Source organism: Sapajus apella, unplaced genomic scaffold (genome assembly GCF_009761245.1).
Source record: "Sapajus apella isolate SASKATOON/1434 unplaced genomic scaffold, GSC_monkey_1.0 scaffold11, whole genome shotgun sequence".
Taxonomy (NCBI): Eukaryota; Metazoa; Chordata; class Mammalia; order Primates; family Cebidae; genus Sapajus; species Sapajus apella.
In genome coordinates, this window is record NW_022436951.1 from 41,501,719 (window position 1) to 41,520,750 (window position 19,032).

General features: G+C 54.6%; 1 protein-coding gene across 14 annotated transcripts in view; it reads left to right on the forward strand.

The window, feature by feature from the left end:
* The window catches only part of BRD9 (bromodomain containing 9), a 30,983-nt gene that overhangs the window by 6,775 nt on the left and 5,176 nt on the right, over positions 1–19,032 (forward strand). For 7 of the 14 annotated variants that reach the window (XM_032279173.1, XM_032279169.1, XM_032279171.1 and 4 more), the window contains 7 exons: positions 2,563–2,695; positions 5,803–5,878; positions 7,240–7,335; positions 8,696–8,828; positions 11,662–11,773; positions 15,682–15,720; positions 17,227–17,329. In XM_032279173.1, the coding sequence (XP_032135064.1) occupies positions 2,563–2,695; positions 5,803–5,878; positions 7,240–7,335; positions 8,696–8,828; positions 11,662–11,773; positions 15,682–15,720; positions 17,227–17,329 (692 nt within the window). Of the gene's footprint in view, positions 1–481; positions 560–2,562; positions 2,696–5,802; positions 5,879–7,239; positions 7,336–8,695; positions 8,829–11,661; positions 11,774–15,681; positions 15,721–17,226; positions 17,330–19,032 lie in introns of all 14 variants that reach the window. The other 7 variants (XM_032279163.1, XM_032279168.1, XM_032279175.1 and 4 more) reach the window with 2 other exon arrangements.

Below are 19,032 nucleotides of genomic sequence, written 5' to 3' on the forward strand. Positions count from 1 at the left end.
TCACGTGGACGTCCTTTCGAAGCAGGTGCTTTGCGGGGGAGAGTGAGTGAGGGAACGACGTCATGTCACGTGGACGTCCTTTCAAAGCAGGTGCTTTGTGCGGGAGAGTGAGTGAGGGAACGTTGTCATGTCACGTAGATGGTCTTGGTGTAGCTTATCCTGGCAGGAGCATGGTCACACAGCCCTTCCCGCTCACCGGCCAAGGGCACTCTCTGACCCGGGTGTGGTACCCCTCACCCCTCCGGACACGCTGCCCTGCATCTGCTGCTGACTGGTGGTTGCTGTCTCCACACGAGTGCTGTTTAAGCTCAGCGGCCCCTCCCTCCCCTGAACTGCGCCTGCTGGCAGCCGAGGCTGTGCCCTTGTCCCAGACTGTGCAGCACAGATGGGCCCACTTTGGGCAGCCAGCATTGGCAGGGGCTTCTTTCCTGCCCCGGGGCGGGTGCACACCCCTGAGCTGCTCGCTTCCATGTCTGTGTAGATGCCTCTGTGTCTGTGGATGCTGGAGCGGCAGCTGCAGCCCTGGGGTCAGGAGGTGTGCATGCTGCAGCAGAAGCAGGTGAGGGCTGCAGGCCGCAGCGTCCCAGAGCTCTGCCCCCGCCCACAGGGAGCAGCTGACTCGGGTGGTCCTTCAGGGAACCTTCCTCCTTTTTCTCTAAAGTGCAGAGTGGTTTTCATGGGGCCTCTTTGTCTCATGATGGCTGAGCATTGAGATCTCATTAAAGTCTCTATCGTTCGTCATTCCTGTGGACGCTCCTCCACATGCGTGTAACACCAGCCGAAGCGGGAGTATCACCAGCTGGCTTTCAGGCACTGAGAACACTTACCATAGCCTCCTGCCGGCCAGAGGCACCTGGCACAGAGCCTGCTGCATCACGAGATGTCGTGTGTGTGTTGTGTCACTTGTTGAGTGCAGGCCCCAGGGAGTGGGTCCCGGGACATCACCCTCATGGCCGTGTGTCTGACAGCACTGTGGTTTGTGGTGGTCCCAGCATCTTGAGAGGACTATTGCCTGCTGCCAGCTTGGGGACGGATCAGATTTGAAGGATGGTTTCAGCTGAACCGTATTGCTTGTACCGTCTTGTGGAAAGTCAGGGACCGTCTGGAGTTGGTGTTGAATGTCCTTGAGGAAATTCTGATGATCTCGGCCCTCTGCTGTCTGTTCCTTCCCAGAGAGTGTGTGGGACCCATGTGGATTGAACAGGTGGGGTGGCAGAGGTGCTGGGCTTGGTGCTGTCTGCTCTGGGCAGCTCCCGCCAGCAGTCAAAAGGGAGAGCGGTCTTGGGACCAGCCCCTCAGGTCCTGCAGCCTCGGCTGAGGAGATGGAGGGTGCTCTGTGTGGCCAGAGCATGTTGCCTGGGAAGGGCTCACAGTCCCTGAGGTGGTCTCCCCACGTGCGGTGCGTTTCCCACCCCGCTGCCTCGCGAACACTCACTGCGTGGTTGGCTGGTGGCGTGTCCGGCCTCAGCCCGCAACTCGAGTGTACTGCTGGCCTTCAGGGTTGAGGGTTTCATGGCTGCCCGTCTCCTCGTGGCCGAGCATCGAGAGTGAATTGAAGTTGGTGTCGGTCCTGGCAGACCCACCCAGGTTGGGCTTGGGTGACCCAGGTGCTGCGGCTCCGCGGTTGCCTGTGGATCCGGGCCCCTGAGCTGGGTCCCCAGCCATCAGTCTGCAGTCCGCAGGGCGTGCTGAGCTCCGGCTCACCGTCACCTAGGGCCACGGCAGCGTGTCTGGGGCAGGCTCGCACAGCTGCCTGAGTGGACCCTCCCTGCGAGCTCACAGGGTCTCCAGGGTGTCGCTGTGGGTCAGGTGAGGGCAGGGCCATGCCCACTGGCAGGGCTTGTCCCAGGCCTGCACCTGGCCCTAGGCCATTCAGACCCATGCCCAGGCAAGTGCCCAGGGTGGGAAGGAGCCCACCCGCCTGCTTCTAGGACCTTCCACACTCCGTGGGTGCTGCAGCCTGTGCCCCTCAGCTGTTTGAGAACCGCTTCAGGTGGAACCCGGGGCCCCAGGCTGAAGTCCTTGTGTGTTCTTTGGCCACAGCAGAGGGGCCGCTCTCCACCCAGCCCCGCCCACCAGCCCCAACCTACTAGTTGCTGTGAGCCCTGCGTAGCCACCGGGGGGCTTTGCGGGGGCTTTGTGGTCACGTTTCTGATGGGGCCTTCAATGACTAACCTGTGGCTTATCTGTTACTTTGTTTCTCTTGTTGCTAAAGTGACTATGTTTTAACTGTGTTTGGAAACAGGGAGCCTGGCTACTTGGCTTAGACTTGCTCTTTATTTTAATAAAAGCCTCTTGTTCTGTTATTTTGTTGAGGGTAGAAAGGAATGCTTTGAGACCTGAAAGGAGTTAAGTATGCTGTGCCCACTCTGTGTCCGAGGGCAGAGTTGGTAGAGGCCGGGTTAGGTGCTGACGTGTGGGGAGCAGGTGTGCAGTGAGGACTCTGCCTGCTCTGTGTCCGAGGGCAGAGTGGGTAGAGGCCGGGTTAGGTGCTGGCGTGTGGGGAGCAGGTGTGCAGTGGGGATGCTGCCTCCAGGTGACTTGGTTGTTCCCCCCTCACAGCTGTATGTTTGAGCCGGAAGGGAACGCCTGCAGCCTGACAGACAGCACTGCAGAGGAGCACGTGCTGGCGCTGGTGGAGCACGCGGCTGACGAGGCTCGGGACAGGATCAACCGCTTCCTCCCAGGCGGCAAGGTAGTGCTCCGTGGCCCCGGCAAGAGGGTGCCACTCAGCCCCAGACACTCTGTGGCATCTCCTCGGGGACAGTGCCGTGTGATCTAGCACAGCCACTGGTATCAGGAGGTCACTGTGGGGCCCTGATGGGGGATCCAGGTCAGACACGCAGGAGGCTCGTGGTCCCTTCACTCAGGGGCCGGGTGTTTCTGGCAGGGCCGTCACACGCATGCATCTCGCACAGTGGAGGCCAGGTGGTCACTGACCCGTTTCCAGGATGGACGCCCTGCTGCAGGGTAATCCCTTCCCTTGGAGTGAGTGTTGACTTCCGTGTTTCTGTAACTGAGTGTTGACCGAGGCACAACCTTTGTTATTCCAGCGGGGGCTGGAGTTGGATCCGACAGATGGTCCATAATAGACCACCTCCTGTGTTCACGTGGCTGCCACAGATGGCCTGTGTGGTGGTGAGGCCCACTCAGCTGACTGTGCTCTCCTTTCTGGCCAATGTGTTAGACCCAGTGCATGCAATGGAAACAGCACAGGCTGTCTGCAGCCTCAGACTTCCTAGTAGCCCTGGTAACAGAAGTGGAGTGATGCAGGTGACATTAATTCTAGCAGGTTTTAGTTACTTCTGGATCCAACATTTCATCTCAACATGTAGTCTGTAGAAAATGTTAATTTGAACTTTACATTTTTTTTTTCACAGTTTTCAAAATGCACGTAGGATGAGATGTAGAAAACACTGAAGTGGCATTTCAGATGCGTCTGCTTCTGTTTGCCTCCACCTGCTGGGAAGTTGTGGTGGTCTCTGTGGCTTGCGTGTTGGGAAGTTGTGGTCTGCGTGACTTGCGTGTTGGGAAGTTGTGGTCTGCGTGGTTTGTGTGTTGGGAAGTTGTGGTCTGTGTGGCTTGTGTGTTGGGGAGTTGTGGTCTGCGTGGCATGCGTGTTGGGGAGTTGTGGTCTGCATGGCTTGTGTGGTTGGAGAGTTGTGGTCTGTATGGCTTGTGTGTTAGAGGGTGTGGTGTGTGGCTTGCGTGTTAGAGGGTGTGGGCTGTGTGGCTTGCATGCCTGGAAGTTGTGGTCTGCATGGCTTGTATGTTGGGAGGTTGTGGTCTGCATGGCTTGTGTGTTGGAAGGGTGTGGTCTGCATGCCTTATATGTTGGGAGGGTGTAGTCTGCATGGCTTTTGTGTTGGATGGTTGTGGTCTGTGTGGCTTGTGTGTTGGGAAATTGTGGTCTATGTGACTTGCATGTTGGGAAGTTGTGGTCTCTGTGGCTTGTGTGTTGGGAGGGTGTTGTCTGTGTGGCTTGTGTGTTGGGAGGGTGTAGTCTCTGGCTTGTGTGTTGGGAGAGTATGGTCTGCGTGGCTTGTGTGTTGGAGGGCGTGGTCTGCGTGGCTTGTGTTGGGAGGTTGTGGTCTGCATAGCTTGTGCGTTGGATGGGTGTGGACTGCCTGGCTTGCATGTTGGGGTGTTGTGGTCTGTGTGGCTTATGTGTTGGGAGGGTGTGGTCCTTGTGGCTTATGTGTTGGGAGGGTGTGGTCTGAATGCCTTGTGTGCTAGGGGGATGTGGTCTGCGTGGCTTGCATGCTGGGAAGTCGTAGTCTCTGTGCCTTGCATGTTGGCAGGGTGTGGTCTGCATGGCTTGTGTGTTGGAAGGGTGTGGTACTCATGACTTGTGTTTTGGGAGTTTATGTGGCTTGCATGTTGGGAGGGTGTGGTCTGTGTTGCTTGTGTGTTGAGGAAATTGTGGTCTGCATGGCTTGTGTTGGGGAAATTGTGGTCTGCATGGCTTGTGTGTTGGGGAAATTGTGGTCTGCATGACTTGCATGTTGGGAAGTTGTGGTCTGTGGCTTGTGTGTTGGGAAGTTGTGGTCTGTGTGGCTTGTGTGTTGGGGGTTGTGGTCAGCGTGGCTTGTGTGTTAGAAGAGTGTGGTCTGTGTGGGTTGTGTGTTGGGAAGTTGCATGGCTTGTGTGTTGGGAGGGTGTGTTCTGCGTGGCCTGCGTATTGGGAAGTTGTCTGCGTGGCCTGCGTGTTGGGAAGTTGTCTGCGTGGCTTGTATGTTGGGAAGGTATGGTCTGCACGGCTTGTGTGTTGGGGAAATTGTGGTCTGCGTGGCTTGCACTGTAGTTCTGTTGGATGGCCTTGCTCTGCACACTGTGCTTCATCCTTGGAATTGTCACATTCTCCAAGGAACCCTGGTTTCTTTATTAGAGAACCTTGTTTAGAAGCCAAGACCCAGGCATTGGGAAGCCCTCTCAGCATATAGACCTGGGAAATGCCTGTGTGTGTTCTGCACCACATACGTGGACACTATGTGTAGAAAGAATCAGTTGACACCTGTGTTTACTGTGTTGAAAACTGTGTTTTTACAGAGAAACTTCCAGTTCCATCTGCACCGTGGGTCCACCCCACTACTTCCCTTTCGGTTTTGTACCTGCACCGTGAGGACCTGACTCACTTGCCCTTAATCTGTGTATCAAATCCGTGCCCCATGGTACCTGATCTTCTGCCTTTACCCCAATGCCCTGGCCATCCTGTCTGGGCTCTGATACTTCGCATGGGTTGGGGGGCTGCCCCCACATAAACGTGCTGCTCCTCCCCTCGGGCTGGGTGGCTGCTCTGACCACAGTGTGGATATCACCCCTGCACTGGAGCCCAGCCATGCCCACACGGCAGCCCTCCTCCCCCTGACCCCTACACTGCACACACCACTGCCTCCTCATCCTGGGTCCTCCCGATGGTGGGTTTTTAAATGGGAACCAGTTCACACATGCCTGAGAGCTAGAGCTGCCCGCCGTCAGGGTGGTGCCATGCTAACCTGACCTTTACATTTTCTTCAGGCTCACAAGCAATTTTAAATGTTTGTTCTGGGTAAAGGTTTGTGTTTCAGTGGTGCCCCTTTCAGCAGGGCCACAGGGAGCCTAAGAGGTTCTTGTGACACCAGCGTGCACTCTGCTGTTGGCAGGGAGTCTTACATTCCTGGAGGTGCCATGCAGGGGCCTCTGGCATTTGTTCTTGGACAAAGTTGGTTTTACCCCCATGAAGTCCTGCTCGTTGGCCTTCATTTCGTTTGTGCTGCGCTGCCCCTCGGCAGGGACAGACGCTCAGGCCGTGCTTCCTTCCAGATGGGCTATCTGAAGAGGAACGGGGATGGCAGCCTGCTCTACAGCGTGGTCAACACGGCCGAACCGGATGCTGATGGTGGGTGCCCGCTCGCGGCTGGCTTTCTGCTCTCTGTACGCTGCTTTTCGGGTCTCCATTCATGTTCTGTGATGAAAAGAGCGCGTTGTCTGTTTAGAGCCCGAGCCATTGGCTGGGGGAAGCACGAGAAGCTGAGCAGCTTCCTGTCCCTGCATGCTCTGGTGTGACACGCGTGCCAAGGGGAGGCGGAGGCGGCTGTGCCATGGGCGGGGGTGCCAGGTGGACCTTCTCCTCAGGGCTCCTTGGGAGCAGCGGGACTCGGGCACGTTCCTGAAAAGCTGCTGAAAAGCCCTTAAGGCTGAACCTCTTTAGCATCGGGAATGGCTCCCAAGTTCAGTCTTCAGCAAATACCAGAGTGCGGACCCACCCTGCTCCTTGAGCCTGGAAAGTGGCCTTAGAAGAAAAGTCTTGTTTGGTGATCACGTCAAGGAAGATGGTGAAGGCGGCCGGCACCCTAGGCCTGTCCGGCCTGTCGTGGGCGCCTTCATGGCCTGGGAGTCACTAAGAGGCTCGTCCTTGGAATAAAAGTGTGACTCACTTGGCTTTGAAGCACACTCGCAGGCACATGGGACCATGCCGTCTGGCAAGGGCTGCCTTTCCATCTTCCACTTTCCTCGCTCCCACTGCATGCCTGCCAGCGGGTGAAGCTAACGTGGTCTTTCACCCAGCTGCAGCGTGCCGGCCTGGTTTCCCCAGTGTGTGAAGAATGTAAACTAGTGGACCTATTTGGTCCTCGGCTGATTTTCCTGAAAGGGGCAGACTGCTGGTCCGTATTTAGCTTAAGAAGGAGTATCGAGACTGAGGTGCTGGTTAGGACCCGAGGAACTCCTGCTCTGACCCCGTGAGTCGCATGTGGGTGGTGATTCCGCACAGGGGATGCCTGTCAGATTCATGCATTCCGGGTGCACGAGCCACGTCTTCACTGTCAGAGCACGGAGGACCAGATTTCTTCTTGGAGGTGTTGAGTGATCCATTTGAGAACATTCACAGTATTGCTGGTGTGGTGGCCAAAGATGTGGTATTTTTTATTGTGTTGATTTTGGGGTGATAAGTGAAATTGCAGTGCAGTTAGTTTTGAGAATAGTAGCTGGTGTTGCAGATTCATTTTCAGGAGATCAGTATAAAATCCCCCACCCCCCACAGTCAGATCCACTGTGATACGGAGAAAGGGCTCCCGGCGCTGCATGGGGCGCTTGTGGGGTCATGCCTTCTGCTCACAGCACTGCACTGGGGCTCCCGGCGCTGCATGGGGCGTGTGTGGGGTCATGCCTTCTGCTCACAGCGCTGCACTGGGACTCCTAGCGCTGCACTGGGAGGCACGGGTCATGCTGCTGCTCATGTCTGCCCTGTCCATGTTGCAGAGGAGGAGACCCACCCAGTGGACTTGAGCTCGCTGTCCAGTAAGCTGCTCCCAGGCTTCACCACGCTGGGCTTCAAAGACGAAAGAAGAAACAAAGGTAAATGCATGGTCCCATCCCAGGAGCTGGCTGGCCCGGGAAGGTGGGAGGGGTTTAGTGGCGGGAAGGCAAATGCTGCCGATTGCTACTTCAGGGTTTCCTTGTGTGCGTTTGTGCCTCTATCTGGATTCGTATTTTCACATGGATGAGACTGAGATCAGTCACAGTGATGGGAGTAAAGCTTGTGTTGGATGAGTTTGCTGTGAAACGCACAGTGAGCACCTTGGTTGCTGTCACTGGACTTCACCTTGGTCAGTGTTTTGCTGTCCTTGTGTTTGTGTCCCTGTCGCGTTTATAAAACACCCTTTTGGGGGTCTCTGTGGCCTCTGGTCCCTGGCTCTGGCCGGCCTGTGTGTTGCTCTCTCTGTCTGCACTGCTGCCCCCTGGCTGCGCTGCTGCTGGGACCTCCTGCACGGCTCCGCCTTCCGCTTCTCCACCTCTGCTGGGTCCCTCCCGTGCAGACATCTGCAGGGTCACTGCTCCCGCCTCTGCCTCAGCCACTCACACCATCTGCTAATAGGACAGCTCACTTTCCCTCCAAACCATGGCCTTGGCTCGAGAGCACCCTTCTTTCTGGAATGTGCTTTCCTCCAGCTCCAGGGGTTGGAAAGCTGCCTGGTCAGGGTCTCCTGTTGAAGGACGCCTTCCACAGGGAAGGGTCCTCTTGCCTTCGTCAGCCCCGCGTCCCTCTTTCTCTTGGGCCTGTCATGGCTGTTGGTAGTTTTCTCGTGTCTGACAGACGCCTTGTTCTCACCCTCTAACACAGTTCTCAGCCACAACAGTTCTGTCCCTGGGGACGTTTGGCAATGTCCGGATGTGCTGATGGTCCCATTGGGGTGGGGGTGCTGCTGGCATCTGGTGAGGAGAGGCCGGGGGTGCTGCTCCACGCCCTGTGGGACACCGTGTGGCACACCTGGCCCATGGTGTCGTCTTGTGGAGGTCGAGAAGCCCTGTGCTGGCACGGACTGTCTGATTGACTCTTGTGTCCCTGGAGCGAGAGCTGGCCCTGGGTGGCTTGGGCACTGCAGTGCGCGTGGGTTGGGATGCTGGGCGCTGCTGGACAGTGCTCTCTGCCCGAGTCCCCGCGAAGCTCTTTTGCTTGTAGAGCTCACCCCTTTGCAGAAAGCTCATTTCTCTGCAGTCTTTGGCCTGCAACAGTAAAACAAGGGGTGGTGAATTACACGCCTGCTGATGACACATGGAAAACTTACACACGGGAGCGAGAAATTTGTGGAGAGCAAGAGAGGAGGGACTGCGGTGCTGGCTGCCAGCCAGGCGGTCCTCAGCTGGAGACGTGGTGGGGCCTGCGCTCCAAGTCCTTCACCGAGCCCAGTGATGCTCTTTCTCCTGTTCTTCCTAGTTACGTTTCTCTCCAGTGCCACGACTGCACTTTCAATGCAGAACAATTCAGTGTTTGGTGACTTGAAGTCGGACGAGATGGAGCTGCTGTATTCAGCCTACGGAGATGAGACAGGCGTGCAGTGTGCGCTGAGGTCAGTGTTGGCCCCGGGGAGCCTGCGCCTGCTGTGCAGTGTGAGCCGCGTCCTGGTGTGGGGCCCGGAGCGTGGGGCCCCGCGTGTGTGCCACCTGCAGCCGTCCAGGTGGCAGATGGGTCTTCCTGCTGCTTTCAGTCTCCACCCTGGTCTGCCACAGGCCAGTCCTGAAATTTGGGTAACTCAGAGTTGCAGGAAAGCCGTGATCAGGTGAAGCTTGTGAAGGGGTGGGGGCGTGTTCAGCCCACTGCATCGTATTGAATTGTGTTTCTTAAGTGGCCATACTAGCCCAGGCTGCCATGACAAAGCGTCACAGACCGGGGTCCTAGTCCTGGAGGCTGATGTCTGTGGTGAAGGTGTGTGCAGAGCTGGTTCCTCCCGAGCCCTCGCTCCTGGGCCTGCAGGTGCCGACCGCTGTGCCTTCCCGGGCTCGTCCTATGCGTGTCTGTGTCCCCACCTCTCTTGGAGAACTGACCGTTCTACAAGGACACTGGTCATATTGGATCAGGGCCACCCTAAATGACCTCAGGTCACTGCAGCTACTTCTAAAGGCTCTGGCTCCAAGTGCAGTCACATTCAGAGGCACTGGGGTCAGAATTTCAGCTTAGGAACTTCGAGCGGGAGACATAGTTCAGGCCATGGCAGGCTAAAGTATAATCCTGAAATCACAAATGGGGTGGTCTGCCTTTCCATAGAACTTTGTTGCGTGTTTCTTGGTTTCTGTGGCAAAATAAAAGTGGGTCACTCCTATAAAATTTTAGCAGTGTTTTATGGGGAAAGTAAGTTAATTTTGCTAGCCTCTAAGAAATGGAATCTTGAGATGTCAGGTCTTCATTTTATTCCAAGAATGCAGAATATATTTGAAAAATAAACAAGAATCCAGTTAGTGCTTAATAAAATGAGTGAATACCTGACCCCGATTTTTGTGGTAAAAAAGGAAATAAATGTGGAAAATGAAGAGAAAATTTTGGTAGGAGATGATAGAGTCATAACTCGGAAATTAAAGAGTTGGTCACCCCCGCTTGCCAGCCCCCACCTCACCCCTGCTGTGGGGCCTCTGGCCAGCATGGGCCAAGGCCGCAGCTACCCTGGCACCACCTGCCCACGATTCGTGGCTCCTCCAGGACATCAGTCACCCGTTGTCCATGTGGCTGTCATCAGCGGACTCTGTGTATCCCCTGCCTCCCCCAACTGTCAGCTCCTAGAATGCGTAAGGTTCCATGTTGCCATGAAGCAAAGATCTTACTGACCCCGCCTACCTCGCAGCCACGGGGACAACACTAAGAAGCACGTCTTCTAGGGCCTGGCGTGGGTCTGCATGGTAGCACATCCCCTGGGGCCTGGCGTGGGCCGTGTGGTACACATCCCCTGGGGCCTGGCGTGGGCCGTGTGGTACACATCCCCTGGGGCCTGGCGTGGGCCGTGTGGTAGCCCATCCCTAGAGCCTGGCGTGGGCCCAGTGTGGGCCCGCGTCGTAGCACATCCCCCGGGGCCTGGCGTGGGCCGTGTGGTAGCACATCCCCTGGGGCCTGGCGTGGGCCGTGTGGTAGCGCATCCCTAGGGCCTGGCGTGAGCCCAGTGTGGGCCCGCATCGTAGCACATCCCCTGGGGCCTGGCGTGGGCCTGCGTGGTAGCACATCCCTAGGGCCTGGCGTGGGTTTGCGTGGCAGCACATCCCTGGGGCCTGGCGCGGGCCCACGTGGCAGCACATCCCTGGGGCCTGGCGCGGGCCCACATGGCAGCACATCCCTGGGGCCTGGCGCGGGCCCACGTGGCAGCACATCCCTGGGGCCTGGCGCGGGCCTGCGTGGTAGCACATTGCATGTCCCCTGGGCCCTGGCATGGGCCTATGTGGTAGCACATCTCTAGGGCCTGGCATGGGCCCGTGTGGTAGCACATCTGCTGGGGCCTGGCATGGGCCTGTGTGGTAGCACATCTCCTGGGGCCTGGCATGGGCCCGTGTGGTAGCACATCTGGGGCCTGGCATGGGCCTGTGTGGTAGCACATCTCCTGGGGCCTGGTGTGGGCCCGTGTGGTAGCACATCTCTTGGGCCCACATGTTTGCATGTCTCCTGGGGCCTGGCATGGGCCTGTGTGGTCCCACACCAGCCTCGGCGCACAGGCACCCAGATCCTCTGCCCCTGAGTGCTTTCCTGTGCACACTGTAATTGCAGAACTTGGCCTCTTCCAGGCTGTGGGCATTTTAACCAAGACGTGGAGTCTCCTTAGTGCCTCCTGGGACTGTGGTTGAGCTTCTGAGGAGCTTTTCTGAGGCCCTTGCTTGGTGCTTTGATTCTAAGACTATGCATTTTTGTTCCTGGCCTATTTTTTAAATTGTATTATATTTTAGTTCTTTAAGCTATTTCATTTATATGGCCAAGAATCAGGGTGATACCCAAAGGAGCACCCTGGAAGTCTTGCCCCGCCCCTGCCCCTTCTACCTCTTCCTCGCCAGCAGGCACTGCCCACCACTGTGCCTCCATCCACACCCACTTCTGTTTTTAAACACGTAGAAGATCGGGCTGCCTTGTTACAGATGATGGCACCGTAGCTTGTGTGTTGCTAGGCTGTGCGCATGCGCGTTCATAGTGTTCTCCCCTCTCACCCAGAGATCTTTTCAACCTTTTTGGGTCATGGACCACTTTGAAAATCTCATGAACACTGTCAGTCACTCCACTAGAAATACCCACTCTGGGAGCATCATGGGACCGTCTGAGGAGCTGGGCTGGCACGGCCAGTGGTGATCAGGGCCGCTGGGAGGACCAGGCAACACATGCTTGGCATGGAGCACACAGCGTGCCTTTCAGTACGCCTTCTCCCGTGGCCCCTCCAGCCTGCAGGAGTTTGTGAAGGATGCTGGAAGCTACAGCAAGAAAGTGGTGGACGACCTCCTAGACCAGATCACAGGTGGAGACCACTCCAGGACGCTCTTCCAGCTGAAGCAGGTGGGCTGCGCTTGCGCCAGGTGGGTAAGTGCCCTTGGGGTGGTCCTGATGGGAAGAGCCTGCAGCCTGACCAGGCTCTCAGGGACGAGAAGCTGTCACAGGGACTCGGCTGCCGGCTGCTCGTCAGCATCTGTGTGCTGCTCTGCACAGCAGCGTCCTTCAGAGACCATCCCTGTGCTCCCCGTCCCGCCGTGCGTCATAACTCTTCCCAGACGCCTTTCATCTGCTAACACTTTGCTTCATCCCGAAGCATTTTAAAGATAGTTCCTGTAGTACAGATCTACTGACAGTGAGCTCTCAGCATTTGTCTGTCTAAAAGTCTTTATTTCATCTTCATTTTTGAAATTCACTTTCCCTGGGTATGGAATTTGAGATGACCTTTTTTCCTCTACCGTAAAATAAGTTTGACTTGCATCGTTTCTAGTCATTTTCATCTCTGGTTTCCACATGTGACGTGTCTTTTTGGCAAACTGCAGCCCATAGGCCAGATCTGCCCTGCAGTCTGCTCTTGTACAGACCACAAGCCAAGAATGCCTTTTACATCTGTAAAAGGTTGTTTAACGGAAAGGAAGAAGAAGATGCTGCCGGCAGTGTGCGGCTCGCAGGGCCTCGGGCGGTCACCCCCGGCGCTTGGCAGGCTGGGCTGCTGGCCGGTGCTCTGGCAGCTTTTGAACTTTATTTATCAGTGATTTTCAGCATTGTATTTTTCAGGTGCCTTGGTGGGCTTTTCTTTGTGTCTGTTGTGCTTAGCATTTGTTGTTTCTTGGATCTGTTTGTCTGTGGTTTCCATCATATTTGGAAGGTTTTAAGCCATTACTCAAATGCCATTTTCCGCCCTTGCCTCTTCCTCTTCCTGCTGGACTGTGGCGGCTGACAGCTGGTTTTATCTCACGTGGCTCTGACGCTTTGTGCTGCACACAGCAGGTGCGGATTAGTTTAGTTTCCGATGCTGTGGCTTTCAGTTCACTGACCTGTTCCCTGGGGGCACACCTGAACCTATTGTCGCAGTTCAGTTTTCACTGGTGGCGCTGCCCCGTGCTGCTCGTCGCTGGGGCTCCATTTGCTTCTGTGCATCTTCTCTTCCCTCATATTAGTTTATGTTTTCCCTTAAACCCTCAAGCCATGTTTGTCGTACTTACTGCAGCTGCCTTCAGAGTCCTCAGGCACTGACTCTGTCGCCTCTAGCGTTTCCTGTTTTGTTTCTGTTTGCTGCTTCACTGCACTTGGAGCCTGGGGTGTTGTGCATGCGCCTGGCGGAATGTGAAGAGTAATTTTATTGTGGCAGCTAGAATTGAAGAGCTGGGTACAGTGGCATGCACCTGTCATCCCAGCTCCTCGGGAGCCTGAGGTGGGAAGATCACTTGAGGCTGGGAGGTTGAGGCTGCAGTGAGCTGGGGTTGCACCCTGCACTCCAGCCTAGGCAATAGTGCAAGGCCCTGTCTCAAAAAAAAAAAACAACAAAGAAAACATTTAGAATGAGGTGTGTGCTCACTTCATGTCTGCTGGGCAAGGCTGATCAGGGTTCTGCTCTCTTTCAGAGAGTATCATTTTGGCACTTGTTACCTGTGGATCACCTGATCTTACCAGGCTTATCTAGGGCGGGTCCAGGGCAGCCTTATTCTAGGGTTGGCGTGGCCTTGCTAAGGAGCGTCCCTTCTGGGAGCTCTTGGCCCCAACTCTTCCGCGCAGTTTCTGCTATGGGTGGAGTTCAGATGAGTCTCTGTCCTGCCCAAGCTCTGAGGACGTTTGGCTCATGGCTCCCAGGAGTAGTCAGTCTGTTGACTTCACAGTTTCATCTGTGCTTGTGACACAGGAACCGGGTCCACTTGCCTGGTGTAGTAAACCCAGGCCCCCACGCTGAGGTTTGTCGTGGTAGAAAAGAAAACTTGTATTTGCAGAGCGCCAAGCAAGGAGGGCCAGGAAGCTCGTGTGTAAATCCTGGCCTCCCCCACTGGCTACGGGCGAGGTTTTTAAAGCGGGGTAGAGCTCCAGAAAACAGAACCGAAAGGCAGAATTGTGCGTCAGTACACGGAGGTTATGCGTAGGTTTGGCCCGTAAGGTGGCATGTCTCCAGGCAGGGCCTTACGGGTGATAGGTGGATTCAAAGGTTTTCTGATTTGCAGTCAGTTAAGAAGGAGAAGCTTTGTTTAAAAATTCGGGGTGACAAGGAAAGAATGTTAGCTTAGACTTGTGAGTGTGGCTCCCTCCAGGCCCCTCAGGAAGAAATTCAGAACAAAGGATGGGGTCAGGGTTCAGTCTCCAGTTTCTCCTTATCTGAGGCCTGCATGCCAGTAGATTGGTTTGGTGGGGGTCCTAGGTGAAGGGTCCAGGTTTCTGAAAGATAACTCGGGGATATGCATTCAGATGTTATCTTTACTTACTTTTTTTTTTTTTTTTTTGGGGGACAGAATCTCACTGTCGTCCAGGCTGGAGTGCAGTGGCGTGACCTTGGCTCACTGCAACCTCTGCCCACTATGTTCAAGCGCTTTTCCTGCCTCGGCCCCCCGAGTAGCTGGGACTACAGGCCTGCACCACCTCACCCAGCTAATTTTTGTATTTTTAGTAGAGACAAGGTCTCATCATTTTGGCCAGGCTGGTCTCGAACCCCTGACCTCAAATGATCCGCCCGTCTCGGCCTCCCAGAGTGCTGGGATGTTGTCTTTACTTTCTGTCCCTAGAAACATCTGACTCCGACTTCCTTGGCTGTTGTTTTAGGATACTGTTACCTTCTGCTTATCAAGTTGCTGATTTACTTCTCTGGGTTAGCTAGGTACCTGGAATGTCCCTTGAAGGAACTCAAGATTTTCTTTGATTTCCATGCTTGGGGGCCCCAGAGGCCCCTGGAGAGAGGGTCCCTACACTGCCTCACTTGCACAGGTGAGGTTGCAACCAGGTGGGATCCCCCACGCAGATTTCTGCAGCTCTGAGGAGCAGCCCCCTTGGCAGAACCTGCCCGACCAGCCTGTGGTTCTAACTCTGAGCTCTGTCACCCTCCTGTGTCATGGCCTGTGGGTTCCCTCCAGGCAGGAAGCCAGCTCCTCCACATGGTGTTAGAAGCAGCATTGCTGTGTGGGAGGGAAAGTGACCCCCTTCACAGCCCGGAAATGGGATTGCTCCGTGGGTTTCCACTCCGGGTTCCGGTTGAGTTCCTTCCAGGAGAGTGAACTTGGATACAGAGTTGAGTGACCGCAGGCGCACCCCTGCAGCTGTAATGTGGACAGAAGGCTTGTATGTGGAAACACGCGAACGTAATGGCAGTGTTCATTTTCTAATTCAAAACTTGTGAAAATCAGTGAATCTGAGAAACATTATTTTGAGCAAAGATCACAGATGATAAGAGTGCTTTTGAGGCACATACTCGGCATTTCTAAGGCAGTGCCCCACTGGAGCACAGGATGGGGGTGCCCTGGAGGCTGACGGCCGTGGCAGGGAGCGAATTACCAGGAGGCGTCTGCCTCTGTGCTCCTGTGCACACCTGCCCCTGCGGGACCCCAGCTGGTCTCAGGCACCTGGTCATATTCCAGGGGGAACCCACTGGGCCCTTTTTATCCTCAGCTGCCCGTAGGACCTAAGTACATCGGTTTTCTTTTGTTTTAAACCACCGAAGGCGGCCGAAGCTGCATCAGCGTCCTCTCTCTCTCCTCTCCGTCTCACCCCGTGGAGCGTTCTCCCGGCACACACTGCTGGTGTGAGGACTGGACTGGCTCACACAGTCCTGGTGTGAGGAGTGGGCTGGCTGCTGGTGATGAAGAAGGCTTGCAGGACCCCTAGCCTGAATCCATTAAGATGGTGTGACTGAGGAGCAGAATTCACAGAAGCCATTTTTATGGGTGTGTAATGTCAGTGAATTTTCCTTTTATATAAAATCGCTCTGGAAAAACTAGTTTCTGTCCTAATTTACTTTGCAGAGAAGAAATGTTCCCATGAAACCTCCAGATGAAGCCAAGGTGAGTTTTGAACATGGAAGTGCCAGCCTAACGTTAGGATTCTTGTTGGGAAGGTCGTGTCCGGCCTTTGAGGTGGAAGAGACCGTGTATTGCGGTTGGGAAACGGGGTCTGTTTCTGGCCGATGAGATTAACTAGTAGTGTTCCCCTGCGCTGCCTTTTCATGACTTGGGGTGAGTGGTGTGAAGCCGCAGGACCTTCTTCCAAATCCAGAAGTGGTAGTTTCAGAGCAATTGGCCCCAGGTGCTGTCCTTGCGGGACATCCTAGCAGGGGGTGGGCAGGAGGGGCCTGCGTGGGACCTGCTTGGTGAGTAGCAGGTGCTGTCCCCAGCACAGTGGGCTGTGGGGTCAGTGTTGGCAGGGCAGTGCTGTGAGCTCAGACCGCTGCACCTGCCCATTGGCAAGCGTGTGTCTCCATCCATCGGCAGGATGAGGAGGATGGGCTTTGGTCTACGATCCCTGGGAACTTGGAGAGATCCCTTAACATCTGTGTGAGGGCAGAAGCCGGGCTGCAGGGAGCTGACGAGAGTGCGCCTTAGGGTGCTGTAGTCAGGCCTTCAGGACACCCCTCCTGGGAAAGGAAAGGGAAAGTGGTGTGCTCTGTGAGGTCCCTGAAAAATAGCCGTAGACCCTTAAATTTCATATATCTTCTTGCTTCATAATGTCCCTCCCCAATTTCTTTAACCCCAAGACATTAGCAGAGGATTATTGTTTGCATTGTTGGTGCGAGTGGAGTTTTCAGTTAGTAGAGGGTGATTGTTTACATTGCTGGTCTGCGTGGAGTTTTCGGTTAGCAGAGGATCATCGTTTGCATCGTTGGTGTGAGTGGAGTTTTCGGTCAGCAGAGGATCATCATTTGCATCGTTGGTGTGAATGGAGTTTTCGGTCAGCAGAGGATCATTGTTTGCATCGTCTGAGTGGAGTTTTTGGTTAGCAGAGGATCATCGTTTGCATTGTTGGTGTGAGTGGAGTTTTCGGTCAGTAGAGGATCATTGTTTTGCATTGTCTGAGTGGAGTTTTTGGTTAGCAGAGGATTATCATTTGCATTGTTGGTGTGAGTGGAGTTTTCGGTCAGCAGAGGATCATCGTTCTGCATTGTCTGAGTGGAGTTTTCAGTTAGTAGAGGATCATCATTTGCATTGTCTGGAGTTTTCGGTTAGCAGTGGATTATCATTTTCATTGTTGGTCTGAGTGGAGTTTTCGGTCAGCAGAGGATTATCATTTTCATTGTTGGTCTGAGTGGAGTTTTCATTTAACAGAGGATCATCGTTTGCATTGTTGGCCTGAGTAAGATTTGCTTTGACAGAGATTTGCACATCAATTGATGAGCTCAAACCTGATAGCTCCTTGAAGCGCAGCCTCAGTGAACAGGGCTAGGTCTTGTCACTTACTGAGGGGTGGACCCATGTTTAGCAAATAAGTAGAGTGATTTCAGAGTGAGGATTAAGTAGCATTTCATTTTTTGTTTGATGTTTCATTCGAGCTTGATACATGTCTGTCTCCCACAGGTTGGGGACGCCCTCGGAGACAGTGGTGGCTCTGTTCTGGATTTCATGTCGATGAAGCCGTATCCTGACGTGTCTCTGGACATCTCCATGCTCAGCTCTCTGGGTGAGTGGTACCAGGTGATAGCGCTTTCCCGCAGGGCCCAGAGATGGTGTGATGTCAGAATAAAATACTTGGTCTCCACCTCCTCTCCCTTCCGGACTAGACAGGCATGCAAGGAAACTCTTCTGTCAGTATTTGGTCTTTGTCCCTGATTTTTGGTCCATGGCTCCTAAACCCCTGGAATCTCCTGAGTTAGGCATCTCTTTTAAGCTGATGAGAAGTGGTTGCAGCCCCTGGGTAACCTCAGAATGGGGTCTGGCTGATCCCCAGTAGCTGTAGACTTCATGAGTGTTGCCTTCTGCCTCCGTGAAATCCCAAAAGGTGGGGTTCCCTTGTGAGCTGCCTCAGTGCCGGATGCCTTGAGGCTCCAGGAAGAAGGCATCCGCTTCCCACGGTTCCCTCCGCTTTGCCCCCACCTGGGGCTCACGTGTGCCCTAGGCTACGCTCCGCACAGTAAACGGGTAATGTGAGGCGAGCGTGCTGAGAAAAGAGTCAGACTGTGCAGAGTATTTAGAGAGGGTCATTCTGAGTCAAATATGAAGACTGGCTGTGACAGTCCAGGAGGTCCCAAGAGCACTCGCCCAGAGGGCTGGGTTTGATTTCCTGTTTCAGGGAGACATGGCATCCATCAGTACGTGTCAGGTGTTACGGTGCTCATTGTGGAAAGGTAGGACAGCTTGAAGCGAGGAACTTCAGGTCACTGGTGGATTGAAAGATTTCCTGATTGGCATTTGGTTGAAAGGTTGAGCCCTGAGAGCTGAAGTCGTAGAGGAGTGTGTGCGGTTAAGATAAGGGGTTGTGGAAGCCAAGGCTCCTGTCACATCGATGAAGCCTTCAGGTTGCAGGCTTCGAAAAGAATGGAGCAGATGGTAAGTGTCGCTCATCAGCCCCTGAAAGGTACCAGATTCTTGGTTAAATCTCTCCTGGGTCAGGAAGAGACTTGGAAGGGGAAGGAGATCTCCTGAATGTACATTTTCCCACAAGAGACAGCTTTGCAGCCATTTCAAAATATGTCAGAGAAATACACTTTGAGGTAAAACACTCAAGTTTCTTTCAGGGCTGCATCTGTCGCGTGATGCTGTACTAGAGTTGGGTTGGAATGTGGTGTCTTGTTACCACAGAGTCTGCTTTGTCAGTATTGACATCCCTGTTTAATGTTACTGCTGGTCAGCTGTGCCTGGATTCCAAAATGGAGGGATAAAGAGGCAAGTCCAGTCCCGCTTCACGTCATGGCCTGAACCCGCTTTCCAGGCTGAATTTGGAGTGCCCTTGGCCAAGAGTAGGAATCCGTTCTATCTGTGGGGCTTAGAATTTTAATCTTACGGATGTTGCTGTGACTTCTGTGAGTCACACTAGGAAGTTCATAGAACTCAAGTGAGGTATTATGAGAACCCCATTTTATAGCTGGTCAGTCGGAAGCACAGACCCCAGCCTGGCATCGGGCGGTGGGGGGGGGGCACATTCCTGGAGACGGAGCCCTCCCCTGGGAGCTACACGGCAGCCTGTGCAGAGCCTCCCAGCTGTTCAGACCACCAACAGCATCTGTGGTACCTGGAACCACGCATCCCCCTAGTTCCCGTGGTGACATTGCATCTGCCTCTGCTGGCTCTATTCTGGCACTTAGGGTCATGATTTATTGTAGGGGAAGGGCACCAACAGCAGCATAGGGACAAGAGTACAGATGACACCCAGGGAATCCAGCGTGA